This window comes from Parus major, chromosome 20 (assembly GCF_001522545.3).
Source record: "Parus major isolate Abel chromosome 20, Parus_major1.1, whole genome shotgun sequence".
NCBI classification, from domain to species: Eukaryota; Metazoa; Chordata; class Aves; order Passeriformes; family Paridae; genus Parus; species Parus major.
Window position 1 is genome coordinate 10,904,182 of NC_031788.1, and position 13,834 is coordinate 10,918,015.

The 13,834-nt window shown below is 44.3% G+C and overlaps 1 protein-coding gene across 3 annotated transcripts in view; it reads right to left on the reverse strand.

Moving 5' to 3' along the window:
• Window positions 1–13,834, reverse strand: part of PHACTR3 (phosphatase and actin regulator 3) — a 99,959-nt gene that overhangs the window by 23,542 nt on the left and 62,583 nt on the right. For 2 of the 3 annotated variants that reach the window (XM_015647478.2, XM_015647480.3), the window contains exons 6-8: window positions 10,325–10,589; window positions 9,107–9,354; window positions 5,352–5,505 (exon numbers count right to left, since the gene is read on the reverse strand). In XM_015647478.2, the coding sequence (XP_015502964.1) occupies window positions 5,352–5,505; window positions 9,107–9,354; window positions 10,325–10,589 (667 nt within the window). The remainder of the gene's footprint in view (window positions 1–5,351; window positions 5,506–9,106; window positions 9,355–10,324; window positions 10,590–13,834) is intronic. The other variant, XM_015647479.2, reaches the window with a different exon arrangement.

The window sequence follows — 13,834 nt, forward strand, 5'->3', positions numbered from 1 at the left end:
CCTCCTCTATTCTTCCCAGTGCTCCCCCTTCCACCCCTCACAATACCTTTCTTCTCCATAGCCTGAAAACCAGAGGACATAACTGAAAAGGGGCAAACCATTAAGAAAATCCAAATCCCCACTGAGCACATGGGCACTGTGCAAGCTCCTAATAAAATCCTGCAGCCATGAGCAGTTGTGACAGCAGCCCCCAGCTGGTCCCCCTGCCAGCATCACATCTTGCTGGAGCAGAGCGAGGAGACGGGAGACTCCCTCGGCTCCCACACGCCCACAGAATTAAATTGTGGCTCTATATTTAGCTCCTGTCTGGAGTGAGGAGCTGAACCGTGCACACACGCCCACGCTGGGGTTATTTTTAGCATCAGCGAGATGGTTACCTGGATGGTTCCTGCCCAATAATGAAATGCATTAAATTGTACACAACTAATTAGTGCTGACAGTTGATCTGATATTTGTACCTGCCCCCCTGCCTTTCTGTCTCTGGAATGAATCTGTGTCAAGTCTTCCCTGCCTTCTGAAATTAGGGCAGTTCCCTGGTTTTTAGTCTGGTGACTGGGAGATTCATCAAAAGAATGGTGAGCTTAGCTGAGCCTAAGGTGAGCTTAGGCTGGGCTCAGTTCAGCGTCTCCTAAACTTCTGCATTAGGGCTACCAGTAGTTTGTACATGTACCCACACACCACTTTTTGTGGTCAGTCTAAACAAAATGTTCCCCAAAGTTCTGTGCTTCTGTGCATTCAGCCCAGCTCCCGCTGATTGTCTCAGTCTGAAGGGCTGATGCCTTTTCAGTGAGCAAAGCTGCCTGAGACGCTTCTGTGGAGGAGTGGCACTGGATGTGCTGTCCTTGGGAAACATGGTACAGCTTTTGTGTTGCCAGTGAAATAGTCTTCGTGAGTGCTCTGTGCAGAGCTGTGCTGCTGTTCTGCTTTTAGGCTGCCAGTCTGAAGTGTTTTTGCTTGGTATTGTTCTGTGTCCAGCAGCACTGTGAACTCCACACTCTGTTACCTGTGAGACAAGCCAGGGTCTCATCTGGGTGTGCTTTCAGCTACGTCTGCAGTTCCTGGGTGAGTCAACTTGAAAATCCTTCTCCAGGAACCTCAGGGCAGCAGCACAACTACAGATTCCAGGTGTGGTAACAACTGAATAAAGATGCCTCCTCTTCACTTTTTGTTGCCAGGAAACCTTGGCCCAGCATCATCCACTTACCCAAGCCAATGTTTTCAAAGTGGTAAAGATCAGCTTTAGGTGCTCAAGTTTTGGTTCCCCTCTGTTTTCACAAACCCTTTGCTCTTCCTGTCTGACTCCTCTGCCCACATTTCTGTATTTAATTCCTGTCCCCATCATCTTTTAAGTGCCACTTCACACGTCATGTGTACTTGTACAAATACCAGAGGAGGTAAAGCAAGACATGAAGTGAATATTACAAGTATAATCTTTTCCAGGAGTTGGTATTTTCATTGAGACATTAAGTTATACTGGAGTGTCTTTAATTGTGGTTATATTCTCAAGAAGCACGAGCCACACAGCCACTTCAAACATCAATTTTCTGAACAGTCACATATCAAATTTAATTAAACCTTTACCTGAGTCACCCTTCAGTCTAGCAAGTCTTTCACTCCCCCAGGTTTCAGCTGATACCCCTTCTAGAGCAAAGTGTGTATGTGAGACAGGAAGCAGATATTGCAAACAATCGCACTTGCAAATGTCTTTTCTGCCTCGTGACACAAAGAGCTCTCAATTCACTGAATTCCATTGAGGGCTTATTATCTGTGCTCTGAACACATAATAATGGAACCAAGACCTGTTGGGAGCCCTGTTGCCTAATGCACAGTAGAGTATTCCAAGTGGAAACCATGCTCTGGGGCACTGGGGATGCGTGAATTAGTAAGAGAAGCACTACAGCATAGGGAAAACTGGAATACTGCCATTTTGGAGGGAGGAGGAGGGAAAAGTCCACGTTTCCACGGCAACAAGTGGTAGATTAAATTGGCTGGGAGCACGAAATACAGGAAATACACTTTTCAAAAGCAGCGATGCACATAAATGAATCCTGGAATCTCTCTTCATGCTGCTGTCAGTCAATAATAAATCTGAAGTTGGTAGATTTGCACTGCTGTAAAAGTAGAATTTGTCTCAAAATACAGAATTTCCCAATCTCTCTTTTGAGATGGAATGAGTGGGAAAGTAAAGGAAAATAGGGGTTTTAGCTTTGACTTCATAAACATCCATCAGAGTGATAAGAGTTGCTTTTCTCAGCAGGATCACAGCTACTGTTGAAATGTGTTACAACCAGAACCACTTCAATAATACAGTGGTTTTGAGAGGATGCTATTCTTTTGTCTCCTCATCTTTAAAGCTATATAAACACCATTATTTGGTGTATTTTGCACATTATCTATGTTAGCACACCTTTTCCTCTGGAGTACAGAGTGAGGCTGTGTTAGCTGTGGGCTGAGGCAATTTGCTAGACAGCTACAGACCATCCCCCTGCAACTGTGCTGAAAAATATCGACCCTGTTAACAACTGCCTGGTTATGTGCCATTCTTATGCAGTCAGCCATTGAATAACTACTTGCTAATCTGCCCATAGATCATTCTTTGTGCTAAACACAGATCTATAGCCTGATGGTACACGTGGATTCATGGTTTGCTGTTATCTAAGTGTTACTATTGCAGCAGCAGCAATGTGCTGCTCTTTTCTGCACAGGTAGTGGCAAAGCCCTGCAGAGAACAGAAATTTCTACTGGATCTCATCTCCCAAGGCAGCACTTCCCACCCCAGCACCACATTCCTCAGCTACAAACCTCCAAGTTGTCACACAGAGACTGTGCTGCACAAGTACCAGTGATACGAATGAGTGCAAACACCTCAAAAGCTCATCCAAGAATTTGGCTCTTCCCAGTTTGGTTTCATTTCCACACCACAGCCAGCCTCTGCTCTGAGTGTGGGCTCTGGGGTGGCCTGGGTTTCATGGGGTGAGACCTAGTCAGAAACTCCCAAGGGATATCTCTGGGGCTTTGGCTCTCTGGCCTTTGCCAGAACTGATTTTTACTCTTTTGGTTGGCTGTTGAGTTTTTGGACACCCACTTGCTTTTTCCTGGTGTTGTAAATATTTTCCTGTGTACATCCACCACCTGAGTTTGTTTGCACGGTCATGTTCTATTCTGGTGGATGAGTTAAGAGCTGAGCTGAGTTCTGCCAGCCCATATGTGCTGGAAGTTGTGTGGGAGACTGCTTCCAATCTGTTTTGCCTTTCCTGGCTATTCCAGCAATCTCTGTGCCGTCTGTTCCCCGAAATGCGCTCAATCTTCCACGTTCCAGGAAGAAGGAACCAAATTAAGGCCTGGCTTCCAACACTTGGAACAAAGATGGCTTTTAGCCATCCTGTAGACTTCACCAGTGACACTGATGGGCTGCACCCCAGATTGCTGCATGAGATCACAGCACTCAGGGGAGGCTCCCTCAGCTGCGTTCACCTACACACAGCAAAGTTCCTGCCTCGTGGTGGTGACGAGCCCTTCTCACCTGTCCAGCATGTCCTCTGCAAGTCCTTGTACTGACATTTGACTCTAGGGATGCATCCCTTACAGTATTTCTTTAGGCTCATGATTAAGCAAGAAAAATAGTGAATGAAAATAAAGGGATAAAGGCTGTAGTTACAGCACCTGAACCTGCTGAAATTCATCACAGCTTTCACACTAAGGTAAGTCAGGCAGGGCTGAAAAGAGATGTGACCTTCTAGGCATTTCAGCAATATGAGATGGGGCTGGATATGACAGTCTTCTCATTCAGGGAATAGTTCATAATGGTTGAACTTGGTTTCAGGGATGCAGTGGGGTGGAAATAATTTTTTGTGTATTTTAAAGCAATCAGATTAGGCTCCTGATACATGAAGAGATCTCATGAGTTATTGAATGGCCAAAATAATGGAACTGATGATATTGGGGTGCAATGTGAAGTATTTCCCTGAAAGGCATGCACAAGGCTTGCAGGGTCAGGATGATCGAGGCCCATCTTTGCTTCCTGAGGTGATGGGTATTAATGGGACACACCTATGATTTGCTCTGTCTGTAGCTCTTGGAACTTAATGTACATCGTAGGGGGATCTTTTCTGCCCGTGTGGATGCGGTATGTTTTCTGAGGCAGAGTCTGCTGCCTGCACTGAGTTGTGCAGCCCCTGGCACAAAGCACTGCTCCCATTTGGGTGCAAAGTGCTGCTGTGCAGTCACTGAGACGGTGGAGGGACCACAACTCCATCTCTGCTGCTGCAGGGGCACCACAAAGGGCACCCCAAACCACCTCTGTGTTCCCTCAGCAGCTCGTTCCTTAGCTGAGGGCAGGAGTGGTGAAGGCAGAGATGTTCCCCTCCATAAACTCTGGTCCATTAGGACTTGTGCTCTGATCCACACATTTGTTCTCATTCCCTGTCCCTGGAGGTAAAGTTTAATCAAAAGCATGCACATGAATGACTTAGTCTAAATATCAATAAATGTTTCTTTCAGGAGAGGCTTGAGATATTTAATATTTAATAAGCCTTGAAAATGAACTTCTATTCATGTTTCCCAATTTGATCCCAAGCATTTTGGCGGTGAGCAGCGCTCGCTGTCCCCATGCGGACAGCACAGCACAGATTATTTAACAATCCACTTTGTCTCCTCTAAAATATTCATGTTTGCAGATATCCAAATGCAGCTCTTAGAAAAGCACACACAAAACCCAAATGATGCAGTCTGAGCCTCCCTGTTACCTTCAATCTTTGCTTAAGGCTGCACACCACACCGATGCTGCTTCTCTCACAGCTCTTCCCTGTTGCCCTGGTTACTGATCAAAACCAGAGCATCCCTGCTGTGCCTGAAGCTGGACTTACACAGGCACCTTCCCCAGGTGAGGGCAATGCTGCATCTGCCTTAAGGCACCAGGGCAGCCACCTGTGCAGCAGCTTTCCCTTGGGCAAGTAAATATGCAGCTCTAACAGTTGCCTTTATCCTCACATTCAGCTAGAGCTGATAAAACCAAATCAAGTTGATAAATAATTACACTACTATTTTTGCTAAAGCATTGGGTTTTCTGGAGGACCTCCAAATCTTGATTGCAGCAGCAGAGCTGCAGGTAGATTTGGCAGGATTTTGTCTCCCAAATTGACTTCTGTCTTGTTTTCCCTTGAAATCAAGACAATCCTGACTGAAAAGGGAGTTAAGACTTTTTCTCCTGTGACTGATTGACAGCTGAAAATGTGCTGTATTGGTTTGTGGATAGTGCCCTGCAGGCAATGGACCTGGGGGTGGGTGGCAGGGCTCAGAGTATGCTCCATTGTAAAGGGAGGCTCCTCCCTGTTCTCCTTCACAACACTTACTTTGAGAGTTTCATTTCAATTTGCTGCCGGATTTCCTGTCTTTCCTCATCTGTTCTCCTTGGGAAAATATTCCTGTCTTCCAGCTCCTGCTTACTTGGTCTGTTCCGTAGTTTTACTGCCAGCAGTTCTTTCTTGCATTTTCTTGGCAAAGTACCTGGGACATGCATAGAAAGGAAAGTTATTAGAAAGACAGCTCCTGGGGATGGAACAGGAACTTCTGGAGAGAAGGAATGACAGTGGTCTGCATGGTGCTGTGCAAGGAGCAGTTGTACACATTAATGTCAGAAAGCAGCACTAGAGCTGAGCAGGGCTCAGACACAAAACCACTGCAAATGCAAAGGGAACACATTCCTCAGTGCATGCAGGAACTGCAGTTAAATCTTTGTTTCATCTTGGGAGCACAGTGTGTAATAGGAGGTTAATTTATTTCGGTTCCTTTTTGCGTTAAAGGGTTTGGGGTTTTTAAATTTAATGCTTCACCTTTTCTGGAGAAGGTCACCTCATTTTTAAAGAAAACAACATTTAGTCGGTATTTTTTTGTTTGGCATTTGAGATAGGATTAAAGGCTGTTTTTTAAAGGATGCTAGAGATTCTAAATCCTAGATAGATTCTCATTGCCAAATACTGGGGTTTTATTTGCTAGGGATCTGTGGACCTCCATTTTTATTATCCCTACTGATCTCAAATTTCTTTATGCAGAGGGAGGAGTCTGTACAACTTCCTTCCCACATTTACCTGTTGGGAAGAGTGGGGCAGAGTAATTTTGGTCTCCCTGTGTGAGCAGTGAAAAATCTCTCAGTAGTTGCATTTGTCTAAAGTAAAACTTTTCAGGAACCATAATCAGCTCAGAACCCCTTTCTGGAGCCTAAAAGCTGTGCCCTTATTTAGCACCTTCCTTGAAATTCTCTCACAGTCTGTTGCAAGCATTAATTAAATTAAACCACACAGCCCTGTCTGAAGTAGCAGATATACATTTAACAGATGGGTAGGGAAGTTAAATGATTTGGCTGCTGCCACACAGAGCCTTCTGCTAACTGAATATCCGACTCCACCAGAAGCATTTGGCTCACAAAGCCACAGACTTGGGACTCTGACAGGGTTTCTCACGCTGGGAGTGGGTGCGGAGGAACCAACAGAATTCCTACTGGAAACAACCTGAAGGGGGCTAGAAAACTCTTGGGTATCCCTGCACATGCTCCCAGTTTCACCTGAGTGTTTTACAGAGGTTGTAAGAGGAATTTGACCATGTCAGGAGGTTTCTGTGGAGAGACTGCACATGGACAAGGAGCTCTGTGTGTCCACCGGAGCTGCAGCACTGCCCTGTCCCAGGGCAGGGCACCTTGGGGCCATGGAAAGTGATGTAATCTATAGGATTTTTGTCATTGACTTTAAAGGAAGTGGGGTCAAAATCCTAATTAACAGTGTCAGCTCCCTCTGTCAATCACATAATTTACCAGAACAGGTTAAAATGCAAGTATACATGCAAAATCTAAATATTAAAAGAGAATAGGTGCATAGGAATAAAACAAAACTAGAGAAGAAAGAGAAAAGAAAGTCCCAAGCTATCTTCTCCACATCCATCTTCAGCCCCCTGAGGTAAATTCCTTCCTGATTACTGCCTCAGTAGAAACTGAACCTGCAAAAAATCCTTATTTAAGTATTCTTTTTCTAAGGGTTAATTTTCTTGATCAATCAGGCACATTCAGTGCCAGTCTGCCCCCTGACCATCTACCTCAGGCAGGATCTTGGCTGGATTGATTCGTGATTTAACACACCTCAGCTAGGTCAACAAGAAATGCTTGGGAAATTCACACCCTTTTCATGTTCAGGCTGCAGGTTCCTGCAAAAACTTCCTGTTTTAATTCAGTGGAATCATAACATTTAATTTCCTGTATGTTTACTGTTCTTTTTATCATATTCACTGTTCTATCAATCAAAAGCAAATCCTGACGCTGCCTGATGCTGGACAGGCCTTGGTTGCACCAGTTACCAATTTTGGGCTATGTTCTAGTAACGTTGTTTTGTAAGCTCGTCTTGTCTTGTGTTTTCAGCAGTTTCAAATTATTATTTATTGATTAGGAATGGAAAACCAAGACATCACTCCTCCCTTTTTCCAAAGTTACGTGACCTGTCTGTACCTCGCTGTAGCCACAGGGCTGTGGCACTGTGCCCTGTCGTGGTGGCAGTGGCAGAGCAGGTGACACTCTGAGGCAGCTCAGGGACTGTAAAACAGCTCAGGATTAATGGATAGTTTTACTCTCTCACTTGGAAACCAGCCCAGATTTCTTCAAACTAGAAGGAATCTGGAGATGTTTAGGGAAATTGTTCTGGTGCTGTCCCTACTGCTGCTGCACCACTGCAAGGTGCAGGGTGCACTTGAGGGAATGCTGGCACCAGCAGTGCCTCCACACCAGAATTGCCTTGGGAATGTCCCAGCTTGCTCTAACTGGACATCAGTCCCAGAGCTCAGTATCCTCTGTGCCAAGCAGCACTCTTGTTGCAGCCACAATAATGCCAAATCATCTTTAAAACAGGTCTGTTCTTTCTCAATTGGCCTCAGCCATCCCCAGTACACCACCACTGTCCTTCAACTGCAGGAATTTTCCAGAAGTCAGGCACTTATTGTGGCAAGCCCACAGTTGCTTCTAGATATCACTGAAACTTGTACAATAACCAGTGCCCTCCTATCATCATCATAATGAATAGTTATTTGTTAAATCATTTGTTAAATTATTCACCTTCAATAGTTAAATATTCAGATTTGGTTTTGCTTATAGGGGATAATGTATTTTTTGCCTGGCTGCCTCTGGCTCTTAAAATTTTTATCAAAAGAGGCCACTTTTACACACATAGCCAGGAAAAAATACAACTTGAAAGGTGTTTTTAGTGTTTTGAGCTATCCTTAAATGCACACTAATTAGGGAAGACACTATTTTCTTTTCCCTCACCTCAGGAGTCTGTTCTGTTACTTGGTATCTTAAGACACAGCAGCAGAACTCATGTCCTGTCTGCTGGCTCATGCTTTCAAAGACACTTTTTAAAATTCATCTTTCATCTGCTATAACAATTATTTTTTGATAAATTGTTCTCTGCCTGCCTTATTTTAATGCATTCATGAAGAGAGTGAAGGATTCGTTTCAGATTTAATCTGTCTTGCTAACATGGAAAACATTAAAAACCTTGAATGACAAATTTTCTAATGAGAGCTGATTATTTTGCCAAAGCTCACTTAAATAATTGCAGAGGATTATAAAATGCATTCCCCATATGTCTCAAGAAGGGGTAAAAAGGACCAAATGGAGAGAAACTTAATTCTTCTAAGATATTTTCTCTACATGTCTGTCCTTCCTAGACTGATTGGTCTCTATCAGTGATAGAGTGATAACTTTTCTGTGTACCGTCACTGCATGGAATAGCCCTGAAATTCCAGAACACCTCTAGCACTGGCACTGGGTGTACAGAAAGCTCTGGCTGCTCACAGAGGGATGTCTGGGAGTGCTCCTGATCATACAGAGCAGTCCAAGGCTGGATCTGTAACTGACAGGGTGAAGCACAGTGATACATCTCAGTGTGCACTGCCTGGAGGACAATCACAATCACTGTGACTCCAACTTAACTTCAGCTTTTCAGAGGGATTCCTTCAAAAAGTTGGTGTGACAGTAGAGGAATTTATCCTTCTCAATATTTTCTGCTGCTTTTAGAGCATCCCCTTTGGTAGTGAGAGTGTGTCTTTGTAATACAGTGACTTTCCTTACCAGAAATAACAGAGTCGTTCAAAACTTCCTCATCCTGATAAAAAACAGATTCTTCCTTGAGCTCTGAGTTCATGATCATGTTTTCTTTGTTCTCGTCTGACTCTTTAACTGAGTTCCTCTTGTTTTCTGAGTCACTGCTGTAATTCAGTGAGTTCTCCTTCTCTTTGTTGCGCTCCATACTCGACGTTCTCGAGGGACGGACATCCACTCTTTTTTTTGGAGAGCCTTTGCTTTCTCTTCCATGGAAGCTGTGGGTGAAAGATGCACAGCCCAGATTTTACACAGACTGTTTTATTGCCGCAGTAGAAATTTACATGAGAATGAGAAAAATGGCCTGTAGCTCGTAAAGGGCAGGGCAGGGAGTTCAGCATGGACCAACACGGGATGGCATTTTCAAGTGGAGAATGGCTAATGGGGATCTACTTTCCTGTCTCTGCCATTAAAATGAGACATGGAGGAGTGGTGAATAATGTTTTTCTTTGATATATGATCACAAGATATACTGTGGTGATTGAAAACCCCACAACAACATGTACTTCTAATGTAAAGCATGCATGGCATGAAATATGGCCATTCATATGATATTGTATGATCATGAGAAAGGTTTAACAGGGCCTGGAAATGACATCTTGTGAATCTGTTCCCTGGGGCAGTAGTTGTTAGGGAGCTGAGAAATTATACCAACTTCACTCCAAAGCTCTGGGATGGCAAAGGTTATCTCTCTCCTCCTCTGATACACAGCAGGGCTTATAATGAAACCCAGATAAAGCGCCCAATGTACTCCCACAAAAACATTTCTGTTAAAAATGGATCTTGTATGTGCTCCTGTGTCAGCCAGGAGACACAGAAACTGCAGAATTTCTCATGTGTAGAGTATTTGGAGCAGGATGTGCCTTTGCTATTCTAACTTGGTATCTTGTGGGAAGGTTTTCTTCTGCAGTACATCAAGGACTATCTTGATTCTACCTGTTTGAAAACCTACTCCTGTGCCACAGTAGCCCCCTTCTAAAGGAAGAACATACAGTGAAGTAGCTGCCAAATTAAGCACTTTAACCAGGGATGTTTGTTCCAAGCAGTGACATCACGAGGAGGCAAAGCCAAGCTGTAGCAGCAATTAGAACGCTAACAACAGGATAGGAACATTTTCCAAGAAGAATGAGAATGATGTGGTGGGATGAGTGTCCTCATGCAGCCCTGTAGCCTGGAGGCTGTAGGTACCTGTCCTGCCGGTGTTTGGTGGCCAGAGCCCTGTGGAGTTCTTCAATGACTCTGCTGGGAGGTAAAGGCAGATGAACGGCAGCCAGGTGAGGGGAACCGGTGGGCGTTGTTACCTGGCCTCTGCCATGGGGCTCTGAGCTTTTCTGGCCAGAGGGGTGGAAGAGGGCAGCTTGTCCTGAGATTTGGGAGGAACCGACAATGACATAGTTCTTCAGGATGGTGGAAGGAGGAGATTTCATGGCTGGATCATCCATTTCACTTCCTGCTGTTGAAACACAAGAGGGGAAGAGGTTGTGCAATGTTTTTTGGTTTGTTTTTTTTTCACAGTGTCTGCACTGAAATTAATTTGTTGTATTGAACAGAGGATAAATCGTGATGTTTTGCTCTTCCTGTGAGGTAACTGGCTGAGTAACTGAGTTCAAAAGGCTCTTGCTGCACCACTCCAGATCTTTAATCTAGCAAAACAGATGCCTCTCCCACTTCCCCTCTTTCTCACAGGATCAGATTCTCCTTTTTCCCAGACCACCACTGCATTTTTGCTTGCCCACACTGTTGCTCCTAACCACCAAAGGCTTGGGCTGTGGTGGCTTTCCAATCTAGCATTTTCTCTGCTGGACTCTGGCAGACTGTATTAAAATTTATGCCCTGTGGTTCTGAGTCTGGACAAAATGTACCAATGTCTATTAGCTGCTCCTCTGTGATTGCTGCACAGCCCAGACCTCTGTCTTTCATATGCCCGTGGAGAAAATGCCAAAATCATTGTAATATGAGGATAATGTTTGCATAACAAAACTTGCCAAATGACATCCAAAAGAGAGATGGGGTATTGAGCACTAACAAGAAAAAAGAAGGGTGGGGCAATCTAATCTCTTTTTAGCCCCAGAGTCAGCTATTTTCTATGCAATGTAAACCTTTTGTCTGGAATTGGAGTTATTCATTTAGACTGATTTATACATTTCCTAGCATTTGAGTCTGAAGCACAGTGGACGTTTCCTTGGTTGTAAATTTGGAGGCTTCACACAGTATCCCTTAGGACAACTAAACCTTTGAAAAAGATGCTGATTAGTTTTGCTGTTCTGCAGTCCTCTTCCCCTTTCCCTCTTCCTATATCCGTGTCCCAAACCTCTGGCATATGGAGTTGTTTACACCAGCAGCTCTGGCAGGATGGATAAAGGCAATGAGAGTGCCTCATCCCAGAGTATTTCTTGGCCCTTGTTGCCACCTAGTGCTTCACACAGGAATTTAAACTGGCACAGCTTGTGCAGCTTTGGTACAAACATGTTTTCACAGGTAATTTTTCGTTTTTTTCTCTTAGTTTTGAGATAAATCCTTCAATTCGTTGCAGAGAAAAACTTATGCTCAGGCCAGGATTATCCAGAAATATTTCTGTAACAAGGACTTGGTTCCAGTTAACAGGGTAACTTGCTAGAAAACTGGAGAGGGCCAAAAAACATTGATTTCAGCTATTAAATATCTCCTGTCAGAGCCAATCCTGCATAAGGGTTACCAAAAACATGCATTTTCTTAAGATTGCTTAAGAGCTCCTGAAATCATAACCAAAGCCAGACACTGAAAATCTGAGTGTGGCAACACTAAGCCTGGTCTCTTTTTCTGTTTGTGGGATGAGGAGGAGAGCATCCTTCAGTGAGGAGAGCTGCATCCACAATAAAATCTCTCTAGTTCCAAGGAAGGTCTAACATTACTTTTTTCATATCTGAGGGGTGTTTGTGCACGTTTGTGTCCCTCCAACCCAGAACCCTTAGCAATGGCTTTACTCATCTCTATGCAGACAGGAGACAGGGTTCAAACCAGCCCAGAATTGTTTAAAATCTGGAAAGTCTGAAAGCTCAGGGGCATTGCTCCAAGAGCCAAAGTGCCTGATGTGCAATGTCTGAGACACCTTCCCACTCCTCCTGCACTGATCAGGGTGGCTGCTCTAGCCGGGAGACAGCCAGGCTCTGCTGAGCAAAGATGGGGCTTGGTACTCAAGGGAGGTTTGATTCTCTGCTACTGTGCAGATGGACAGAGCACATTTATCATCAAGTGCTGCCCACTGAATCATGGCCTGAGGGGATGGACAAAGCCACCTCCTGAGCCACTTCATCCTCTGTACAGAGAGAGGGTGTCCATGTTTCCTCAGGGCAAGACCCAGGGTTCAGCTCAATCCTAAAGCAGGAAAAGAAAAGACTTTGTTTTGTCTTTACACCAGCTTGTTCCTGGAACAGGTCAAGGGCCAATTTTGTCCTCATTGCAGCTTCAGACAATATTGAGAATTTCCTGAGATCACACCTTATTTGTCCTAATGACAGATGTTCAGTGAATAATCCTGCAAAGTGATGTCTTGGCACCTTGCCCTGTTCCTCCTCTCTCTGATTAATTGGTGCTTGACTTACTCCTCACTCCTCTGCTGACAGCATCCCTAGCATTGTTAAGGGGGGGGGGGGGGGGAGAACCTAAACACAAAAGAGCTTTTCAACCTCTTCATCTTCCTTTTCTTTCATAATTGCCCTTTCTCTTTCCCTACACTTTTGTATTTCCTCTCACTCACTGACGGTATTTGTTTAATTTTAACTTAGCACTGCCCCCACATCCCCACAAAAATAAACATGTATAATCACTATTGGAAAAGGTCTAGAATTACTGGAGTCATTGAGAAAATTAAAAGTTGTTCTTTGTGGAAGATGTAAGTGAGAATTAAATACCAAAACTCAAAATATCTCAGATGCTACAGGAAATACTTGTGTTAAGCAGCAGAATGTCTGAACTCTAAATGCTCTGAAATGCTTGGTGGAGGTGTAATCTCTATACCCCGCATGGGTCAGGTTTCCAAATACACGTGGTGCCAAGCATGGCCTTCTCCTCAGCTGAGCAAAGGCATGGGGGGCCTGGGGCTGCCTGTTCCTGTTGCAGGGTGGAAGGGGAGGCTCGAGCCTCACCCACAGCACAGGACAGCGAAATACCTGAACAGCAGCTTCTGAGGAGCACTGAAATACCATTCTGAATCCAGCTCCCACCTGAGTTATTACAGCTCTTAAACATAGGCAAAGTATGAATTGTTTCCATGGGAAACAAATACTTGTAAGTTTCTTCACAGAGACTGAAAACCTCAATATTTTCTAGAAGCCCCAGTGGTCAGGTCACAGAGCCCCTCTGATGTGTTGTTTCCTGGTGACTTTGAAAACCCTGCTCATTGTGCCAGATGATGAGTGTGGATGCAAATCGGGGCTCACATAATGGCTGTCATTTAAAAGTCTAAATATCCAACAGGTCTGACATTTAGATGTCAGGACTTGATTCTCATTTGCAATAAGGCCCTTTTAACTGCTTTTACCATATGTAGGGGCCCTGAAATTGGAACCAACTGAAATCATTCTCATTTTAGCACCCTTTCTGCAGTGCCAGAATGTTGAGAAATGTAACAACATTGGCAATACATTAGAAAATCAGGCCCAGGGGAATTGCTTTTGGAAGCGTTCAGCAAAGTTTGGCGCAGAGGATTGCCAGGTGTAT